The following is a 21,765-nucleotide window of genomic DNA, read 5'->3' on the forward strand; positions in this document are numbered from 1 at the left end:
GTGCTGCGCCACGCAGGGGTATCCCTCGTGTAGCGGAGCCCCACGCTCAAGGAGTGTGCCCCATAAGGAGAGCCACCCAGTGTGAAAGAAAATGCAGCCTGCCCAAGAATGGTGCCACACACGGAGCTGACAGAACAAGAAGATGCAACAATAAGAAACATGGATTCCTGGTGCCGTTGATAAGGACAGAAGTGGTCACAGCAGAACACAGCGAATGGACACAGAGAGCAGACAACTTGGCGGGGGGAAAGGGGAGAGAAATAAATAAAAAATAAATCTTAAAAAAAAAAACACAAAAAAACCCAACAAGCCCTCCAGGGGATTTTGATACCACTGAAGTTTGAGAACCACTGACTTAAAATAAAAACGCGTTGACTTTACTCCCCTTTAAGATTCCTATCTTAAATATATTACTAAAAATATTTATTACCAAGAGGGAGAGTTAAAAAAATAAAGTTGATGTTCTATGCATCAGGCTTCTAGAAAGGGCTGTGCAATTGAGTTTCCTCCTTCACATAGAAGTAGTCCCTTTGACAAACAATTTTTTTACTGGTAACATTTCAACTGAGCCAAATTTTAACTGGTGTCCTACCCCAGCTACCTCACCTCTTCAGCCACAAGAGGGCTTCTGTAGCCGAGTTCCTAACCTGGGCTACATCCGCCTCCACTTCATGCAGCACTATCTTCTGAAGGGTGGTAAACTCTTCCTTGTTAGTTATATACTTCTGATTTACTTTCTGGAGAAAAATCAGGGAACAATATATGTTAACAATTCTAAGGCTATCAAGCAAATCAGTACAATATTGAGACTTAGAAGTTCGGCAAACAGGCCTTTAGAAATCAAAGTTAAGCCTCTGTTACCCTTTTCCTTATATTTTTGAGGTAAAGTGTTTTGTTTGAAGATTCTTATGAGGTTTAAGCTGTAATTAAAGTCAGACTCCTAGGGTTTTACAGTATTATTCTTTAAGTATTTTTTCCTGCCTCAGAAGTTCACAGCTGTACTTTTCATCCTGAGTATAAAGCTCGACAATTGTTTCTGAATGAGGTTTCATGCAACTATTCCCTCAAAATATACATTTTCTAAAGAAAGCTAAGTTTACAGGAATTCCTTACATTGCTTCCTCAAAGACTAGTATCTATTGACAAAGATGACAGATTTTCACTAGGTACTATATTCTCAAGAAGGCAATGTTCAATCTACATTTAAGATGGAACATAAACTTTACAAGTGAGAAGTAATGAATACAATTTCCTCATTTTACAGGGGAAGAAACAGGCTCAGAGAAATTCAGTGAGTCGCTAATGGTCCCAGAGATGCACCCAGAACTTGGGCCTTCTGAGTATGAGAACAGAGGTGGTTATTTTAACTATCTGGTACACTCTTTGGAAAAACTGAACTTGCTATCATTTAAACCTAAAAAGCACAGAATTGGTTTTAGCATATGAGCAAAATCCCATCGATTCATTCTCTGGAGCATGAAAAAGAAACCCTGATTTCATTTTTTAAACGACTATTCCAACCCCTCAAAAGCCTGCCCTAGCATACAGTAAATACTTAGTTATTAATCCTTCCCTGACTAAACATTTGAAATTTGAGAAGACAGTCACTCTCTTATAGAGCTGCTGGGATACATTTTTCACTTTTTGATGTATTCGTATCAATCAAAAGAGTACTGAGAAACTTTTTTCTTTATTTAAAAGTTTCTGAAAAGATAAGCCTGAATACTTACCTTAATATTTCCAACCAGATCCATTTTAACAGGGGCAAACACTGTTGGGCCAAGTTTGTCTAGAAGAAAGGACAGAAACTATCTTTGAAAAAGCAATTTTGTCACACGGAAATTTTTTTATATTAACAATGAATGTAATAGCTTTCCCCCCAACTAGTTTCATTTTTGCTTCTAAATAATTTCCTAAACATAAAATGCTTCCAGGATACTGTCATCTACCTTTTCTATTACTCTACTCTGAGATGAATACCTAATAAAGGTATTGGTGGCAGATGGGATCTTATACATTTAGAGTGCATATTTATTGTAATCCTTAGAGCTGCACTATTCAATTTGGTAGACACTAAATAGCACTTGCAATGTGGCTAGCCAAGTTGAGATACACTTTAAGTATAAAATATATGCCAGATTTGGAGATTTAATACCAAAAACAATGTAAAATATCTCAACAGTGATTTTTTTATATTAAGTTACATGTTGAAATATTATTTTGAATAAACTAAGTTAAATAAAATACATTATTAAAATTTTATCTATTTCGTTTTACTATTTTAATGTGCCTAATAGAAAATTTAAAATCCCATATGTTGTTGAAATTATTTCTGTTGGACAAGTGCAAACACTGAAAAATAAAGCCAAAGGAGAAAATGTAAGGAATTAAAAAATTATATACCTGATTAATCCCCCCTCCCCAAAAGACAGGAACAAAAATATGTAGCTAAAGAGCAAAGCAGAAATAAAACAATACTAAAAAAGACGCAATTCATCAGATGTAAGAAAGGAGTAAAAAAAGAAAAAAGAACAGTCAACAAATAGAAAATAAATAGGAAGATGATAGAAACAAATAGCAACAGTGGACTTAAATCCAACCAATGTAATTACTATATAACAAAATACAGGAGAAAATAAGATCTCAATAAACAAAAAAATTTTTTTATAAAATTCACTCATTCATGATCACATTAAAAAAACAACTCTCATCATATAAAAATCAATTGTATCTATATTATCAATAGATAACTGAAAAGTGCAATACTATTTACAATAGCATCAAAACCCTTAAAATTCTAAAATTTATTCCTAATAAAAGTGTGTAAGACATAAAAACTATACAAAACATAGAGAGGATCTAAATAAATGAAAAGCTGTAGCATGTCCATGAACTGGAAGATTCAATGTTGTTTATTTTTATTTTTTTAATTTTTAATTTTTTAAATTTTTTATTTCTCTCCCCTTTCCCCTTGTTGTCTGCTCATTGTGTCCATTTGCTGTGTGTTCTTCTGTGTCCACGTGCATTATCTGGCAGAACTGAGAAACTGTGTCTCTTTTTTGTTGTGTCATCTTGCTGTGTTAGCTCTCCATGCACAGTGCCACTCCTGGGTGGGCTGCATTTTTTCACGAGGGATGGCTCTCCTTGTCAGACACACTTCTCGCGCCCCCACGTGGCACAGCACTCTTTTTGCTTATTTCATGTAAGTGAATTACACAATAACTGTCCTTTTGTGCCTTGCTTATTTCACTCAACATGGTAGCATCAAGGTACATCCACATTACAGCATGCATTAAACTACATTCCTTTTAATGGCTGAATAATATCCCATTGTATGCATATACCATATTATGTCTATCTATTCAATTGCTGATGGACACTTGGGTTGCTTCCACCTTTTGACAACTGAGAATGCTGCTGCTATGAACATCAATGTGCAATATCTGTTCAAGTCCCTGCTTTCAATTCTTTTGGGTAAAATCCTAAAAGTGGTATTGCCAGGTCATAGGGAATTCTATACTTAACTTTTTGAGTACTTGCCAAACTGTTTTCCACAGTGGAAACATTTCCATCAACAATGTATGAGTGTTCCTATTTGTCTACTTGTCATTTTCTGTTACTGTTTTTTTTAAAATGGTAGCCATTCTAGTGAGTGAGAGATAGTATCTCATTGTGATTTTGCTTTGCAATTCCCTGGTGGCTAATGATATTGAGCATCTTTATATATTTATTGGCCATTTGTATATCTTTTTTGGAGAAATATCTGTTTTTTAAATTGAGTTTCTTCTTGTTGTTGAGTTGTAGGAGTTCTTTATATAATTTGGATATTAAATCCTTATCTGATATATGGTTTCCAAATATTTTTTTTCCAATATGTAGATTGTCTTTTTACTTTCTTGATAAAGTCCTTTGATACACAAAAGTTTTTATGTTGATTAAGGCCCATTTATCTATTTTTTCTTTTGTTGTTCATGCTTTTGGTGTAAGGTCGAAGAAACCACTGCCTAGCCTAAGGTTCTAAAAGTGCTTGCCAAATTTTCTTCTAGGAGTTTTATAGTTTTAGTTCTTATATTTAGGCCTTTGATCCATTTTGAATTAATTTTTGTACATCATGTGAGGTAGGGGTCCACCTTCATTCTTTTGCATATGGCTATTTAGTTCTCCCAGCACAATTTGTTAAAGAGACTATTCTTTCCTCACTATTTTAAGTTTCCTACCTGCTAAAACAAATACCATACAATGGGTTGGCTTAAACAATGAGAATTTATTAGCTCACAGTTTTGAGCCTAGGAGAAGTCCAAAATCAAGGCATCAGCAAGATATTGCTTTCTCCAAGAAGACTTTCTCCAGAAAGTCTTTCTGGAGTTGGCTGCTGATAATCCTTGGACCTTGGCTTTTCTGTCAGATGGCAATGCACATGGCGGCATCTTCTTTTTCTTCCAGATTCCACTGACTTCCAGCCCTTAGCTGCTCCCTGTGGCTTCTCTCTCCATCTGACTTTCACTCTGTTTATAAAGGACTCCAGTAATCCAGAGTAAAGTCCAACTGGATTCAATCAGGCCACACCTTAACAAAGTGACATCTTCAAGAGATCTTATTTACAATGGGTCTACACCCACAGAACCAGAGGTTGGAACCTGAACTTGCCTTTTATGGGGGACATGATTCAATCTCTAACCATACACTGAGTGGACTTGGCACCCTTGTCAAAAATCAGTTGGTGAAGGTGTTGAAGGAGGGGTGATGTATAGGAATTCTGCACATTATACATGATTGTTTTGTAAGCTCAGAACTTCTCTAGTTAAAAAAAAAAAAAAAATCACTTGGTCAAAGATGTGAGAGTTTATTTCTGAGCTCAGAATTCAACTTCTTTGGTCTATATTTCTGTCATTGTGCCAGTACATGCTGTTTTGATTATGGTAGTTTTGTAAGAAGTTTTAAAATCAGGAAGTGTTAGTCTTCCAACTTTGTTCCTCTTTTTCAAGATGTTTTTGGCTATTTGAGGCCACTTACTCTTCCATATGAATTTGATGACTGGCTTTTCTATTTCTGCAAAGAAGTCTGATGGAATTTTGATTGGAAATGCATTGAATCTATAAACTGCTTGGGCAGAATTGACATATTAACAATATTTAGTCATCTAGTCCATGAACATGAAATATCCCTCCACTAATCTATGTCTTCTTTGATTTCTTTTAGCAATGCTTTGTAGTTTTTTATATAGAAATCCTTTACATCAGGGGTTCTTTTTTTTTTTTAGATGCATTTATTTATTTATTTCTCTCCCCTCCCCCCCTTGTCTGTTCTGTATCTATTTGCTGCATCTTCTATGTCCGCTTCTGTTGTTGTCAGCAGCACGGGAATCTGTGTTTCTTTTGGTTGCGTCATATTGTGTCAGCTCTCTGTGTGGGTGGCGCCATTTTGAGGCAGGCTGCACTTTCTTTCGTGCTGGGCGGCTCTCCTTATGGAGCACACTCCTTGCACGTGGGGCTCCCCTACACAGGGGACACCCCTGCGTGGCACGGCACTCCTTGCGTGCATCAGCACTGAGCATGGGCCAGCTCCACATGGGTCAAGGAGGCCCGAGGTTTGAACCGTGGACCTCCCATGTGCTAGACGGATGCCCTAACTGCTGGGCCAAGTCTGCTGCCTACATCGGGGGTTGTTAACCAGGGGTCCATGAGCTTGAATTGAAATTCATAAAAATATTATTCTTGTGGGACAAGTTGGTGTGGGTATGATATATTTATTCAATAATACACAGTATAGTATGGACTTAGTAAGGGGTCTGTAGAACAAAAAGGTTAAGAATCCTTGCTTTATATCCTTAGTTAAATTTATTCCTAGTAACATGATTCTTTTAGTTGCTATTGTAAATGCAGTTTTTTTCTTTATCTCCTCTTTGGATTATTCATTACTAATATATAGAAACACTACAGGTTTTTGCATGTTGATTTTGTACCCTGCCATTTTTCTGAATTCATTCATTAGTTTTAGTAGCTTTGTTGTGGATTTTTCAGGTTTCTTTCTGTAGAAGATCAGGTCATCTGCAAATAGGGAGAGTTTACTTCTTCTTCTCTTATTTGGGTACTTTGTTTCTTTTTCTTGCCTAGTTGCCCTGGCTAGAACTTCCAGTATAATTCTGAAAAACAGTGGTGACAATGGGCATGCTTGTCTTGTTCCTGATCTTAGGAGGAAAGCTTTCAGTCTTTCACCATGGTATATGAGGTTAGCTGTGGGTTTTTCATATATACTATTTATCATGTTAAGGATGCTTCCTTCTAGTCTTAGTTTTCTGAATGCTTTTATCAGGAAGGGGTGCTAAATTTTGTCAAATGCCTTTTTTTTTTTTTTCGCATCAATTGACCCAGAAGTCTTTTTGATAGAAATTGAAAAGCTAAAATAATATGGACATAGTATTGCCAAAAATATCTTGGAGGAAAAGAGTAAAATTGAAAGACCAACATTATCTGATTTCATGCCTTACTACAACTATACAGTATTTAAAAACTTTGTAACACTGGCATTAGGAAAGAAAATAGATCACTGGAACAGAAGGAAGAACCCAGCCATTTAAAAAAATTTTTTAAAAGAGTCAAGCAATAGACCCATACAAATGATTTTCAACAAAGCTACCAAACCAATGAAAAGAGGAAAAGAATGTTTTTTTCAACAAATGGTTACTGAACAACCAAATATAAGAGAAAAAGAAACTAACCTCAACCCCCTACCTCATAGTACATACAAAAAACTACTTCCAAGTTAGAGAATAGATGTAAACATGAAAACTAAAACTATAGAAACTAGAAGAAAACATAAGAGAATATCTTCATGACCTTGGGGCAAGCAAAGACTTCTCAGAACAGTGAAAACATAAAAGAAAGAAAATAGACTCATCAAAATGAAAAGTTTCTGTTCTTCAAAAGATATTAAGAAAAAAAAGCAGGCAAGCATAGTCTGGGAGAATACGTTTACAATACATATGTCTATAATAGAATTATATTAAGACTATATAAAGAATGCTTACAAGTCAATAATAAAGACAAATGACCAACTTTTAAAATGGGTTAAATTTGAACAGACACTTCATAAACAGCCAGTAATCACATGAAAAAGTGCTGAACATCATTAGTCATCAGGGAAATGCAAATTAAAGCCATAGTGAGATACCACTACACCCACAGGAATGGCCCAAACCATAAATTCCGACCTACCAAATGCTGATGAAGACATGAAGCAACTAGAATACTCAGACATTGCTGGAGAACATGTATAATTAATTGTACAAGTACTTTGTAAAACTGTTTGGCAATTCCTTATAAAATTACACATTACCAGGAACCAGCAATTCAACTTCTAGGTATTTACTCAAAAGGAATGAAAACATGTGCCTGTAGACACAAAAATGTTCATAAGAACTTTATTTATAATAGTTCCAAACAAGAAACTACTCAAAAGTTCATCAAACAGGAGAATGAACATGCAACTGAGGTATATTTTTTAGTGCAATACTACCCAGGAATCCAAAGGAATGAAGTACTAATACACAGAACAAGGGTGACTCTCAAGAGCACTGAACTATGCAAGTAAAGCCAAATGCAAAAGAATGCAGAAGATCTCATCTGTTTATATGAAGTTTTAGAACAGGCAAAACTAATCTATACCGATAGGAATCAGAAAAAAATGGTTGCTTCCAGTGGGTGGTGGGCTAGGGATCAATTTGTTCAGGGAGTATTCTGAAGTGAGGGCAGTGTTCTATGTCTTCAAAGGGATGTGGGTTACACAGGTAGGTGCATTTGCCAAAATTCTTTGAATCATAACATAACGTTAAGTTCTATGCATTTCACTGCCTAGTTAATTGGGTCATATAATAAATTTCAACACAGTGATACTTGGTAGCACTGACTAAGATAAGTAAATATAAGTTTGAACTTAAATAAATTTATACATATACTTTAATATGAAAAAACATTTTAAGTGGTAAAATATTTTTCCATAGTACCATTGGATTTGAAAGTCTGTTTCTCACCTAATTTCACTTGCTTTTAAGTATGATTTCCAGAAAGCAGAATCCTCTTTTTTCATTACACAGTGTGAAGTCAATATTTAAACATAATTAGAAATGAAATGGAAATAATGCTTAAGGTCATATACCTTTTATTATGTTGCTGGTGATATAAAGAGTTAGTTTTAAAAAAGGGTCATCTCACTACACACATGTTCAGGATATTTTTCATGCAAAATAACTGCAGGGAGATAGATTCTACAAACTAATGAATTTAAGGCAACTGCACCAATAGCAGTACTGTTTTGATGGAAAATCCCTTGTCTTTATTTTCTTACCTAATACTGGAACCACAGCATAACATGATGCCAAGAATGCTTCTGTGGGAATGCCACTGTCTTCCAGCAGTTCAATGTCACTAAAGCTAAACAATTTGGTGATACAGAGGAGGAAAGATTGAAAATAACATGAGTACTCTCTGCAGTTCAGATGTAGTCATGGAAATAGCTGCCCCTCTCTAGGGTGAATCATTTGGCCTGGTTTCACAGATAAGCCCAGTGATTGTTTTCTATTAAAACAGGGTCTAATAAAATTGTTTTCCAAAGATAATCCACCAAAGGAAGCTAAAATTTGTTCAGAGTATCCACTCACAATCCAATTGCTTCTCATCCACTGCTTCAGACAAGGTACAGAGTAGATACTTGGCATATCTTATTCTTTATTCTCTGAGAATAAGCCATCATATAAAAGGAATACCAGGACTGATTTTCCAGAAGTGAGGCTAGTCTCCAACTGTGAGTGATTTCAGAGGGTATAGAGTACCTGGTGTTCATAGTACTAAAGAAAGTAGGGATAACTTCTTTGCCTTCTTCCCAGTGGGATTCTGGAGAATTATTTGAAGAGTTCAGTATAGACTGTGCCAAGTTACCATCATGATTTTCCAGGTTTCTTTCTCCACCTTCCTTTGTTATTTCAACTTGGACTGCAAAGTAGAAGAGAATTGTTACTAACCTATTACATACTTACTGTAAAAACTGTACATAAAATTGTTAAAAATTTCCAAACCAGGAAAGTATTCAGAAAATAAACATCAATGAAATACTGTATACATCCATACAGAATATGCAAACAAAACTGGATTTGTATCCTTGTTTACACTTAACAGTTGTATCATGAATAGTTTCAATATCACTCACTAGTCCTTAAAACCACAATTTTAATAGCCACTCAATACTGTATCATGCCCATACAGAGGGCATTTAGGTGATTTCCAAAATTTTACTATATTAAAGAATGCCATTAAAGAACATCCCTGGGGAAGTGGATGTGGCTCAACTGATAGAGCGTCCACCTACCATATAGGAGGTCCAGGGTTCGAACCCAGGGCTCCGGGCCCATGTGGTGAGCTGGCCCATGCGCAGTGCAAGGAGGGCCATGCCACACAAGGGTGTTGCCTGCATAGGGGAGCCCCATGCACAAAGAGTGTGCCCCTCAAGGAGAGCCGCTCCATGCGAAAAAGGTGTAGCCTGCCCAGGAGTGGCACTGCACACACGGAGAGCTAACTCAACAAGATGACGCAACAAAAAGAGACACAGATTCCTGGTGCTGCTGAGAATGCAAGCAGACACAGAAGAACACACAGAGAATGGACACAAGAGCAGATAACGGTGGCGGGGCGGGAAGGGAAAAGAAATAAATCTTAAAAAAAAAAAAAAAAGAACATTCCTGTCAACAGATCTCTGACTTTAAATCTGACCATTCCTAAAGGCAAATTCCTAGAAGTCAAATTATTTAGCCAAACAAATGGCAGTGCGGTTTTGATGGAAAATCCCTAGCCTTTATTTTCTCAAGAGATAGGTCTTCAATGACTAGAAAAAGATGTGTAGATTGCTCGTCGCAGATTAATAGCTAAGAACATGAACTTTCTTTTTCTCCTGATGCATTTGTAAAAACAATTTCTCTTATTTCAGGAGAGATGAGAAAACTTTTTTAAAAAAATTTAATTTGAAAATATTTATTAGGCCCTATAACACTATTCAAAGGTCTAATATGGCTATTGTTGACTGATCTGAAGAGGGTTTTAGTGTTTAGCAGTGTCTTGGTACCGATGGAATTAGCAACTTTGGAAGGGCACCATTCTCAACTACAGGCCTATTACCTAGGATATGGGATTTTGGCTTGAACATAGAGAAGGCCAGCTGAAGAAAACTAGATGGTGGCTGGTGAATTCTGGCAGCCCCAGATCCCAGCAGAAACCAGGAGAATGAGAAGCTAAACTGCCATAATTTTACACTCTCAGGGCTAATAGTATAGTCTAAAAAAAGAATGTTGAAATTCAGTTTGAAAGATTAGTGAAGGGCTCATATCCTCTAAAATCAACACAGGCAGCTACTGTTCACTGCAGCCTGTGAATGTAACAGCCAAGAACACACACTAATGAGGTGGCAGAACAGTGTTCAGTCAAATAACCTGGTGTTTCTAAGACAATATCTTCCTAAGGAGATATCTAGTGTTTTGTTTTGTTTTTTGAGGTACCGGGGGCTGGAGGTTGAATCTGGGACTGCACATGTGGACCACTGAGCCACATTAGTTTCCCTGAATTGGTTTTCTCATTTGTTTTGCTTGTATTTGTTTATGTTTTTCAGGAGGTACTGGGAACCGAACTCAGGACCTCCTGTGTGGGAGGTGGGCGCTCAACTGCTTGAGCCACATCTACTCCCTATAGTGCATTCTTTTGAGGTCAATCCCTATTAAGTGTTGGGTCACACCATGAAAAATGAAACCCCCAAGATTCTGTTGTTCAGTGGTTTGCTTCAGACATTCACCATTTTTGTTTTTTACCTGTTATATTATCATCTATATTTTCTTCACTTGATATGCTATAGTTTCTCTCTGCAGATTTCAAAAACAAGGGGCTCTTGTTTATTGTTAGGATTTCTTCATTATCATTTATCTCCAAATTTAAAGATCCATTTTCACAATTGTTCAACTCTATTTGCCTGAAAAAATGTTTAAAAGGAAAAAAAGGAAAAAGTTCTATTACTTGATCATATATAGATTGCCTAGACAGCTCTTATTCTGAGGGTTGGGGGGAAGGGTTCACAATCACCAACTCCTTTTAACATTGATTAAAAAGCAGAATTGCTAAACCAAGCCAGACTTTCTCACCCAGATGGCTTGTGATGCTGGTGAGTCTGTCTCAAGGCTGCAGTTTAGAAATCAAAGAGCCATTCGTGGCCCTTCCTGCACCCTTTGCTGACCCAATCTTGCTCCCCACCAGTATTAGGAAATAGTCATTGACAGCTCTTTAGTTCTCAATCAACTTTCTCCAGGTGCCACATGGATGTTTTTTTCACTCTTCTCCTTTCAAAAATCCCTAGAGCACTTCCATTAGTTTGCTTAGCAATTAGAAGCCCATGTCAGGGGAGAGTACTTCCTGCAAAATATATTTGACAGAAACAAAAAAACAGTAAAAAACAAAAAATGGTAGGAGCAGAACATACCCTGACAGAGCTGCTGCTCTTTAGGGTAATGGAACAGGTTGTTCAGCATGAAAAGTGACAGCTGATGCTATTTGTTAAAGAGAAAAACATAAAATCTTATTATAGGTAATTATAGCCAGCCAAATTAGAACAAAGATATTTTCTTCTACGAAAAATAAGGAGAAAGGGACCAAGCCTAGATGATGACACTAAAAAACGCATTTGTTATTTTCTAAAGAAATACCACATTTCGATCTAGCAATTAAAAATTTAGAACTATATCCAGGAAATATCTCAAAAGAAAAAAAAATCTACAAAGTTGTTCCTAGTGGAAATATTTAGAATAAGAGAAAACTGGAAATAACCAAATTTGGAGCAATGCTGAGAAATAGTTAGCTACGCAAATGACAGTATATGAAAGAGATGAAATATAAGTATTAATTTGAAATGACCAATATATGGACTATATCAATACATGGGAATGTGTATATGAAATAAATGAATTAAAACCCCCAAATAATAGGAGCACAATTATCTACATGTGTACTTTTTTAAAAATTGAAGGAGCAGGTAAAGGAATTGAAGATTGAGGATTTTATATTAAGTTCTTTCTTTTTAACCAGTAAAACTATGTAAGAGGGTTTTTTTTTAAACAAAACAAAACAAAATAGTACTGCGTTTTCTAGATAAAAGCACACTTAAATCATTGCTCAACTCCTCCATAAGAGTAGTTCCACTTCAGCGCACTAGCGACTAAAAGTCACTAGATGTGGTAAGATCCATATCCTGGGGGAAATGCAAACATCTTCTCTATTAGTGCTAAATGAGAGTCTGAGTTACTTCAGGTTCACCCCAAAAAAGAAGAGCTAGATACTCTTTCCTTCTAGGATCATCTCAAATCATGAGAAGCAACACATGATCAAAATATCCTTTTTTTAAAAAGTAAGGGATAATAATATCTTTATTTTTTTAATTTTAGAAAGAAGAAAAATACAAAAAAAAGTTACTGTACCTTTCCAATGAATTATGAATCGGTACAACAGGGTGTTTCATCTTTAAAAGAAGCAAAGAAACGAACATTTAACATGTTAAACTTCCAACAACATATTTAGAATCCTATCATATGTAGTAAATACGACCATAATATACACTGCCCCACTCAACAAAAAGAATTTAAATTCTTCCCGAAAGGGAGCATCCTTAACCCAACTAGCCCTTTTCATTTATTCAAATAAGGGTACATGAATTTCTAAGAAAAAGGAAGACAGTCTTTTGAAGGACCTTATTACCAGAGCCAAATCCTTGGTGATTGGTTTGCTTTGTAATTTCAGCTATGCTCATTAAACATTAATAAATAGCAAACTATGACCCAGCATTGTATCAAACACTGTATATATAAACATTAAAAGGTCCCTGTCCTTAAGATACTTTCTAAATGGAATTAGGCTAAGTTAGGCTTAAATGGAAGAGGAAGAGCTCTTAGCTCAACCTCAGGACTCAGGGAGGAAGAAGATTTTGGAGGATGAATGAGAGCTGATCAGCAGAATACAGAGAAGGGCATTCTTTTTTTTTTTTTTTTTAGGAGATCTTGGGAATTGAACCCAGGGCCTTGTACATGGGAAGCATGTGCTCACTCATTAAGCTACACATGTTCCCCAATGAGAGTTACTTTTTTTTTCATTTGTTTGCTTGTTTTAGGAGATACTGGGTATCGAACCCAGGACCTCATACATGGGAAGGAGGCGCTCAACCACTTGAGCTACATCCACTCCCCAGAAGGATATTCTTGGCGGTAGGAAATTAAACAAAGGTGTGGAGGGAACTATAAGCAGTTAAAACTACTGCTCACATCCAAACCAGATCATGCCAGGGAAAGGGAATGGTGATATGGGAAGGGGCTAAGAAGTTTTGACTTTAACCTGTAGGAATGGGTTTAGGTAAAATGATCCAATTTACCCATATAAACAGAAATACTGTCAGCTGACTTGGAAGGGCAAACTGAAGGTGACTAGTTAGACGACTACCACAAATCTAGGCAATACTTAACTGGAATAAGGAGGTTAAAGAGGTATTAGATACACAGGTGATAAAATTGCCAAAAATAACTGACTGGATGTGGGGGATAAATAAGCCTCAAGTTTTTGTCTTCTGTGTGTGAAGACAGATCTAAAAGTAGATATAATGCAAAGTCCACTAAAAAAATGGCTCTATTAGTCACCAAAGGATGATGGAGAACATAACTCAGTATATTACTTCCTTAACTTTTCTACTTCCCATTATGTCCTGTTGTACCAGTCAAGCTGAGATAGACTTTTACCTTGTTGGATTTGAGCATGGCCAGCTGCGGTGATCCCGGGGGAGTACGATAGAGCAGCTCGGAGCTGAAGGCTGCATTTGCAATCTGCATGCATTCGTCCAAGGTCTTCAGAAAAGTACTACAGGTTGATTTCAGCAGAGATCCCACATCAATTCCCTCCTACGAAACAACCAGAGTGGAAGACTCCTTTACCTTGCCAAAAAAGAAAAAGTCCAATTGTGGAATATCCTTAGAGGAAACCTTTAATGTATCTATCCATTTTGTTGGACAAATACATACATCAGTCACACACAAAAAAAGACTGAATCAAATTTGTCTGTTATCCATACATAAGCCTTGCTCAATCTGACTCTTCACTCATCCACCACTCCAGCTGAAGGCAACAACTTTCGACTCAACAAAATATTGTGCCAGGTGCTAGGCGCAAAGCCCTTACAGAGCTTTTCAGTCAATAAGGGGTGACAGACATGAAACGGAGTCACAAAGACTGAAGACCAGTGGGATCAATGGGAAAATGTTTCCCATTGCCTGAGGGAAAATGAGGTCTACCACATAAGAAACCACAAATCATACATCACTTGCTTTCAGAATGGACTTTTTTGCTTTCAGGATGATGGGTCCAAGAGGTGTCTGCAATTGGAATTCTTTTGAACATTTAATTGATTTTTTTCCCCCAAGTTATTTTACTTTTCAATGGTGTTTTTCCTCTGGATATTGATGTTAAAGACGGTTCAGGAAACTTAAACCTCATCCCAACTAGAGAGCGCAGAGACCACATTTTAGTGGCCTTTATGTGTTCTTCAATTTTTGTATTTCTAGCAAGGTACCAGGTGATGTTGCTGGTTGTAACTTTCATTAGCAAGTTCCCAGGGCACTTATAACAAGCGCTTGCTTTCTTGAATTAAAAATTGTTTTGTTCATATTTCTCCTTCCCTCTAGACTAGGGCTTCTCAACCTCAGAATCACAGACATTTTAGAGTTGTTAATTTTCTGTTGGCAGGGGGTGGAGTGGGGTAGTAGCTTTCCTGTCCATTGCAGGATTTTAAGCAGCATTCCTGACTACTACTCACTAAATGACAGTATCATTCTCTCAGTTGTGACAAACAAAAATGTCTGCCGACACTGCCAAATGTCTCCTGGGGTCAAAATTGCTCTGGGTTGAGAATACTGTTGTATACTACAAAGTCCCCAAGAGCAGGACTGATATAATTTTTTGATCCCCTCTCCTTACCCCACATCCAGCATAGTGTTTTGAGCACAAAAGGCAGCTGTTGAATGAATAAAAGAGCCCAAAAGGAAGTGAATTAAAATGAGTTAAATCACCTGTACTAGAAAAACTAATAGCATATACCTTACTAATAACAATGTTCTTCTACTTCCTAAGAGTAATTTAAAACCACTCATTATAATCTGTAGACCCTTCATTCTTAAAGCACTGTTTGCATAGGATAACTTCTCTAAAAGGAGAGCAAAGACCTGCTTTGGGTAACGTGAGACATTCAACATGTTGTTTAGTACCAAATAGATCCTTTAATATAGGTTTGCAAGATGAGTCAGTGATAATTTTATTAACAAATGTTAAAAATTGCACTCCCTGCTGATGACAGAGAGAAGAAAAGTTGTGTCTCCATCTTTGAAAGCAATGGTCTGTTCCAGTGCACGGCAATTACTATGGCAGAATACAATCCTGTTAATCGCAACAAAAGTGCTTGACATACATTGGGGACAAATGCTATGTTTGCATATTAGTAGCCATACCTATAGAAATGTCTCTGCAAGACAAGACTGTATTTTAAAAAGTAATGCAAACTGGGAGAGAAACATATTTCATTAAACCAGTACTGAAGTTAAAAGTTTCCAAATGTTATTAATTTACTAATCCCAAATTCATTCCAGGTAGGAAGGAAGGAAAACTCTATGCTTCCATATGCTAAAATGCACACATTACTTTCCTCTGTTGAATTTTTTTACTTTTTCTCTGAAAAATGGTAGATTCCAAGATATTAAGGGATTATGTGAGAGTTAAGCATCACTTGTAAGCACCATGTGGTGCTACTTTTTATGTGGCTAAGACAAAATATGTTACCTCAGAGTTGGATGCACCAGTTGTGGTCACTTCTTTTGTTTTAGCTACTTGCTGAACAAGGAGGTCACAGTAGAGTCTTAGTTCTGACATTTTGGTTTTCAGGTTTTCAGTGTTTTCAGCAAACTCTATATAACAAAATGATAATGTAGTCACTAAAATGAATAACCAGTTTGCTAGTTAGTATATAATACAGATAGTGGAATATATAACCTAAGCCCAAAGTTCAATGTTTATTGTATTGGTTACAGATGCTTTACAGATGAAGAAATGGGCACAAGAAAAACAGAAAAAGGAAATTCCCAGTCTAAATTATTTCTTGAATCAAATAATCATCAAGACAGGAAGAAGAAAACACAATCTGACCCACTGATATCAGAAGTGGGAACAGAGTCAAGGGTTCAGAGTTCTGGTTCTAGTTCTGCCACATGGCTTTCCCTATCTGTAAAATGAGTCATAGCTATTAGCCTGTTAATAGAGTACTTTGCTCACACCTGGGAAACATCATTCTGTAATGTCCAAGTTCCACAAATAAGACACTTACTTTTTGGTTGAGGACTGTTTCAACACTGTTGCCTGTCAAGGCTAATGGCACCCTCTGTGCACCTGCTGCTCCCTCATTAGCAAAGCACTCCAGCCACCACTGGGGCTGAGGTGTCACAGTTATTACCATCTCTGTTTTCTTGCCAGTTAAAAGGTGCACATTACCACCTGCTCTGATTCAACACCAAAAGCATCTAGAATTTGCTTCTAATTTGGCATACTAGAACAACCAAAGAGGAGGCTATTTTACTGTTTCTATTTGAAGAGTTAAGCATACCTGACATACCTGTTATGAGAAAGGTTCCCTAGAACACTTTTTCCCTGAGGCCTCCCCTTTCTTTGTAATCTCTTTGGATGTATATACAAGGTAGGAGGGCAGTGGTTGGGGCCCAGGCAGTACAGCCTGGTGCTCCTGCCCTGGTCTAAAGAGAAAATTATGCCATGGTTTCCAGGAGGTCCAATAAATCTTGAGTTGATGACATTCCACAATAGCAACTCGATAATTAAGTATCCATCCCAACCCAGGGGAAGGAAGGGGCAAACGGGGTGCTACTACAGAAAATACCCTGATCCAAGGCTTCTCTGGCACAGCTATTCTTTACTACAGGTCAACTTACTGCCTGACAGGGTACTAGACAGTTTGTATATCATCCCTAATCCTCAAGGTAATCCTTCTAAGATAGGAACCATTATAATTTCGCTTAAAAGATGAGGAAAATGTGGCTCAGAGAGGTTATGTAACCTGGAAAGCCATGATGTTGGCTCCAAAGCCTGCACTCTTCCCACTATGATATGCTAAGAAAAAGAGTTAGAAATAGACCCTGGCTTAAACTCCACTGAGTTTATACAAGACACAAAAAGCTGGCTAGGTGGTCAGAGGCAAGATAGCAAATATGGGAACCCAGAGATGCCAGGGGATGATTGCCAAGGTTCCCAGACTTGAGGACAATCAATACTTGCCTTTCTCCTTTTGGGTCCTACTGTCAGTCAGGCAGGCCTTGGCTGATCCAAGGGCTACCAGCCACCGCTGTCTCTCAGCCACACTTCTGGCCTTCAGGTAGAAATATTGTTCCCCCGGGATTATCAGGTCCATGCGTGTGTTATCTACAGAATGAACTGGGTGCAAGGCAGAGGGAGGTCAGAGGCCTAGAAAAGCCCTATCTACAGTAATCTCCACCCCAATCAACTCCTTGTTCTCAACGGGTGCCAGTGACCCAAGGTTTCTTCTAAGATGCCAGCCCTCAATACCTCTCCTAGTTCACACCAAGCTCTGTTTATCTAACTCTTCCTAGATGCTTTTACTGATCAAGAGGAAAACTTTGCAGTTTGCTCCAGGGCATCACCAAGACTTTGGTCTAAAAAAGAATCATCAAATTCTATTTAGGATCCTTTATCAGAATAGAGAGAGGATCTCTTGGTTTATGTGTGTTTAAGTATGCTATTCATGAGGCCAAAAAGGCTTGCATGCTAACAAGCAAAGGGACATGCTTTATCCCCGAGGGTTTATTTGAAACAATGATGAGTACAATATTTTTTCTCTTCTACTTCTCTTGATAAGTCAGACCAATAAGGTGAGCATTCCCTCAGAGTCCTTCAGAAGAAGAAATAAGCAAAACACTATGCTTCATCCACCCACCCACCCCACAAATTCCCATATAACCTGTTTCTCTTCAGAGCCTCATATTTTCTCAGCATGTCTTAAGATTCCCAAAACCAAGAAGGAAAGACTATTTATATGTTTATTAGGTTTTTGCTTGTTTTGAATATGTGGTAGTGATGATGGTGATGGTAGGTGTCATTAAACATATAAGTCAGGAGAATTCCATCCATCAGCCATGTGGGATCTAAGCCCCTCTTGAGTTAGAGGCGGAGTGAACATGGCCATCCCAGGGTCCTCAGGATGGAGGAATAAAATATGGATTACAGTGGTATTCTACTATAGAATTATTGTGACTCTAGCAATGGACGAAACTGTATTATTGATGTGGAGACAATGGCCATGTGAGTTGCTGAGGGCAGGGAGAGGGAAGAAGAGGTGTGATATGGGGGCATTTTCAGGACTTGGAGTTGTACTGAATGATATTGCAGGGACAGATGCAGAACATTATTTATACTGCCATAACCCACTGAATGGACTGGGAGAGAGTAAACTATAATCCATGGTGTGTAGTAGTGCTCCAAAATGTATTCATCAAATGCAATGAATGTGCCACACTGATGAAAGCGTTTGGTGATGTGGGAGGAGTGGGGGGGGTGGGTGTGAGGAGTGGGGGTATATGGGATCCTCATATTTTTTAATGTAACATTTTGTATGATCTATGTATCTTTAAAAAAATAAATTAAAAAATCTATTAAAGTATATATATTTATAAAATTTTGAAATGATTAAAAAAATGTGTTTCATACTGCAGTAAAAATATTAATATTTAAATAATCTTTGCAGATAGTCACTGGCCCCAGGTAAGAAGGTGACTAAAGAATGAGCACTAGGTGAGTGGTAAAGTGCATTACTCTCATTTATCTTAACTACCTCTTAACTAGCCTCTTTATAAAAATTGGTGACAGTTTTAGGTTTTATTTGAAAGATTTTCTTTTGGGGTACACTATCTATCTTGATCTGTACTACAAGAGTAGCCAAGAAGGGTGTGCAAAGGCCAATGCCTTTTTCTATTGTGGTGGGGGAGACAAAAAGAAAAATAAAATCTGCAAGTCTCTTGTTTCTCACCTTGAATTTCACAGACCGCCATTTGGATGCTCCCTTTGCAACCTTTCCAAGCATCTTCAGGAGAATCATAATAGGATAATATCCCCCCACAGAGAAGGAACCATCGAGGCTGCCAACCTGAAAACAGAAGCAAGAGCATGGTCTCAATTACTGTTCATGTGTGAGGTGCCTCTCAGGACACAGGAATAGAATCTAACATAGGAAGCTCTGTATGTCCTGGTTTTCAAGGAGCTTACACCACAAGGGAAATTCAAAGGGAAATTCTAAGGGAAAGGAGGAGGTTGGGAAAGACCTGTATGTTTGATACTATTTTTCTAAAAATAAAACTAATACCCAAAAGAGTGAAATAAAAAAAACAACTATACCCAGAGAGGCATTAGCAACAAGTATAATGATGGTTCTCCAGGTAGTAGGATTACTGTGTTTTTGTCTTCTCTTTTCCAATTATAGTACTATAATTTGTGATTTTTAATTTTTCTAAAAGATTACTGTGTTCAAAATGTTATTTCTCACACCTCTGCCTGCAAATGGTTAAGAAAAATTATCTGAAACAGTAATGAGGCAAAAAAGATTATATGTGCCATGTCACATGAGCCCTATGAAAAGGTAACTGTGTTTGACTTACATTTAGTGTTGATCCACTGTAATAGAACAATCTTAAAACATTCAAGGGCTTGACTACTTTTTCTTTAGTGTCATAGAATTTCGGAAGACCAACTATACAGTAGAAATACAAATCTTATCTAGTCCTCTCACACACCCAATATTCTAGTCAAACTAAATATATTTGCTGCATTCCTACCTCTGTGCCTTTGCTCAAGCTGGATCTTCTGCCTAAAATGTTATCCCTGACTATCTCTCCTGTCTAAATCCTACCATTTCCTTCCTAAAGCCTTGTCAGGTCTTCTCAGTCAAGCATGGCTTTTTCTTTTCTCTGAAATGGGATACATTTCTCTCATGGGACTCTGCTGTGGCTGAGTCAGCCAGAGAGAAGGCCAGTGGTGACTTTGAGCCACAGGGACTGCTCAGGTACAGAAGTCTGGTGGGCCCTTGCAGACATACTCACATACACCAAGTGCAAAAGATGCCAGGTGGTGCCAAAATCATGTCACTTTATTACATTACAGCAGGAGATTAGTGCACTTCCTGGAGTTTCCCCAGCCTAAGATCATGGTACAGGGAAACTAGAATTGTATTCAGGAGGTAAATGGTCAGCACTAAACCTAAAAGCATTAGTTGGGCAGGTGAGATGCTTCACCTGGGTCTGCTTTTTTAGGGACTGGAATACTCATGCCTGCTAGTTAATATGTCTCTTACTTTCTTAAACAAAACTGGATAAACACTGAGTCTCAGCATACACCCTCCAATAATTCATAATAGACACTGAAATATCCTGTCATATAACCCTTTCTCACCTGGATAAATAATCTTTTCTAAGACTACTACTTATCTTCCTTTCATTACATTTTATATTGGGTAGTTCCTTCCTACATTCTCAGAGAGGAACCTAGACCCTTTATTGGATGTGTGGAACCCCAAGGCCTTATCTCCACACTGGCACAAGTCAGTTCTTGACTGACAATCCTCTTGGGATGAACTTGTAAATTTTCATTTCAGGAGGTGACATATACTTGACTGATTTTGGCTTCAAATTCTACAGAAACCCAAACTTGAAGGTCACTGATGTTGCACTAACACTACCACCTGGGGATGATGTTTTAGCCCTTTGCAAGAGTCTGATACTTTAGGCTGCCTCCCCCTCACTGGAACATAAGAATCAATTACCCAAGAACTTGAAAAAGAGAAACCTTTGAAAGCACCTAGTCCAACCAGTTCATTTTACAGATAAGGAAATCAATTCCAGGTAGATTAAGTGACCTTCCTAGACCATGTACTATACAGAGAACTGGGAAGAAAATCATGGCTTTCTATACTGCCCCTACTGACACAGTAACCCCTAAACCTTGGCTCCCCATTTCTAGAAACCTGTCCTGAAATAGAATAGTAGCATTTTCTCACTTATAGCTTAACTCCCACGACACTGTTTGGTGTGAACACTCCCCAAACCCACCAGGACTTTAGGGTAGAAGGCATTCTGGACACACTCAATGACTGTATTTTATCAAATTTAGGACCCCATTAATTTTAAGATATAATTACTTCAGGTAACAAAAGAAAAAAAGAAACCTGTCAATTAAACCATCACATAGCACCAATTGAAAAGATGTTGCCTGATTTCAGAGTTGTTGAAATGTGAAAATATGTGTCTTAAAATGGAAAACAACAAAAAAAGTGGTACTGAACTAGTTTTATCATGCAGGAATCTGAAAAATGTTAAACAGTAACACATGCAAAAATAGGCAAAGGACAGCTGTAGTAAGTTTTGAAAGTGCCCGGTAAACTAAAAAGTAACTGAAACAATACCTTTCTTAAAACAGGTTATGTATTTATCTAGGGGAAGTTCAATAATATCACTATTTTTATTTTGTAGCATTTGTAATTATAGAAACTGTGACCAGAACAAAACAAAACAAAAAACCAAAAGACTTTTCCTGATAAGCATAAAGTTCCTGGAGTTTCAGAAGACCACAGAAGTCCCATTTCCATTAT

At 37.4% G+C, this 21,765-nt stretch overlaps 1 protein-coding gene across 2 annotated transcripts in view; it reads right to left on the minus strand.

The window, feature by feature from the left end:
• PLEKHA8 (pleckstrin homology domain containing A8) overlaps window positions 1-21,765 on the minus strand; it is a 60,767-nt gene that overhangs the window by 19,823 nt on the left and 19,179 nt on the right. For both annotated transcript variants that reach the window (XM_058296829.2, XM_058296830.2), the window contains exons 2-11: window positions 19,156-19,272; window positions 17,391-17,546; window positions 15,891-16,015; window positions 13,805-13,963; window positions 12,500-12,540; window positions 10,847-11,004; window positions 8,828-8,987; window positions 8,344-8,429; window positions 1,731-1,789; window positions 607-737 (exon numbers count right to left, since the gene is read on the minus strand). In XM_058296829.2, the coding sequence (XP_058152812.1) occupies window positions 607-737; window positions 1,731-1,789; window positions 8,344-8,429; window positions 8,828-8,987; window positions 10,847-11,004; window positions 12,500-12,540; window positions 13,805-13,963; window positions 15,891-16,015; window positions 17,391-17,546; window positions 19,156-19,272 (1,192 nt within the window). The remainder of the gene's footprint in view (window positions 1-606; window positions 738-1,730; window positions 1,790-8,343; window positions 8,430-8,827; window positions 8,988-10,846; window positions 11,005-12,499; window positions 12,541-13,804; window positions 13,964-15,890; window positions 16,016-17,390; window positions 17,547-19,155; window positions 19,273-21,765) is intronic.

This window comes from Dasypus novemcinctus, chromosome 5, assembly GCF_030445035.2.
Source record: "Dasypus novemcinctus isolate mDasNov1 chromosome 5, mDasNov1.1.hap2, whole genome shotgun sequence".
Classification (NCBI taxonomy): Eukaryota; Metazoa; Chordata; class Mammalia; order Cingulata; family Dasypodidae; genus Dasypus; species Dasypus novemcinctus.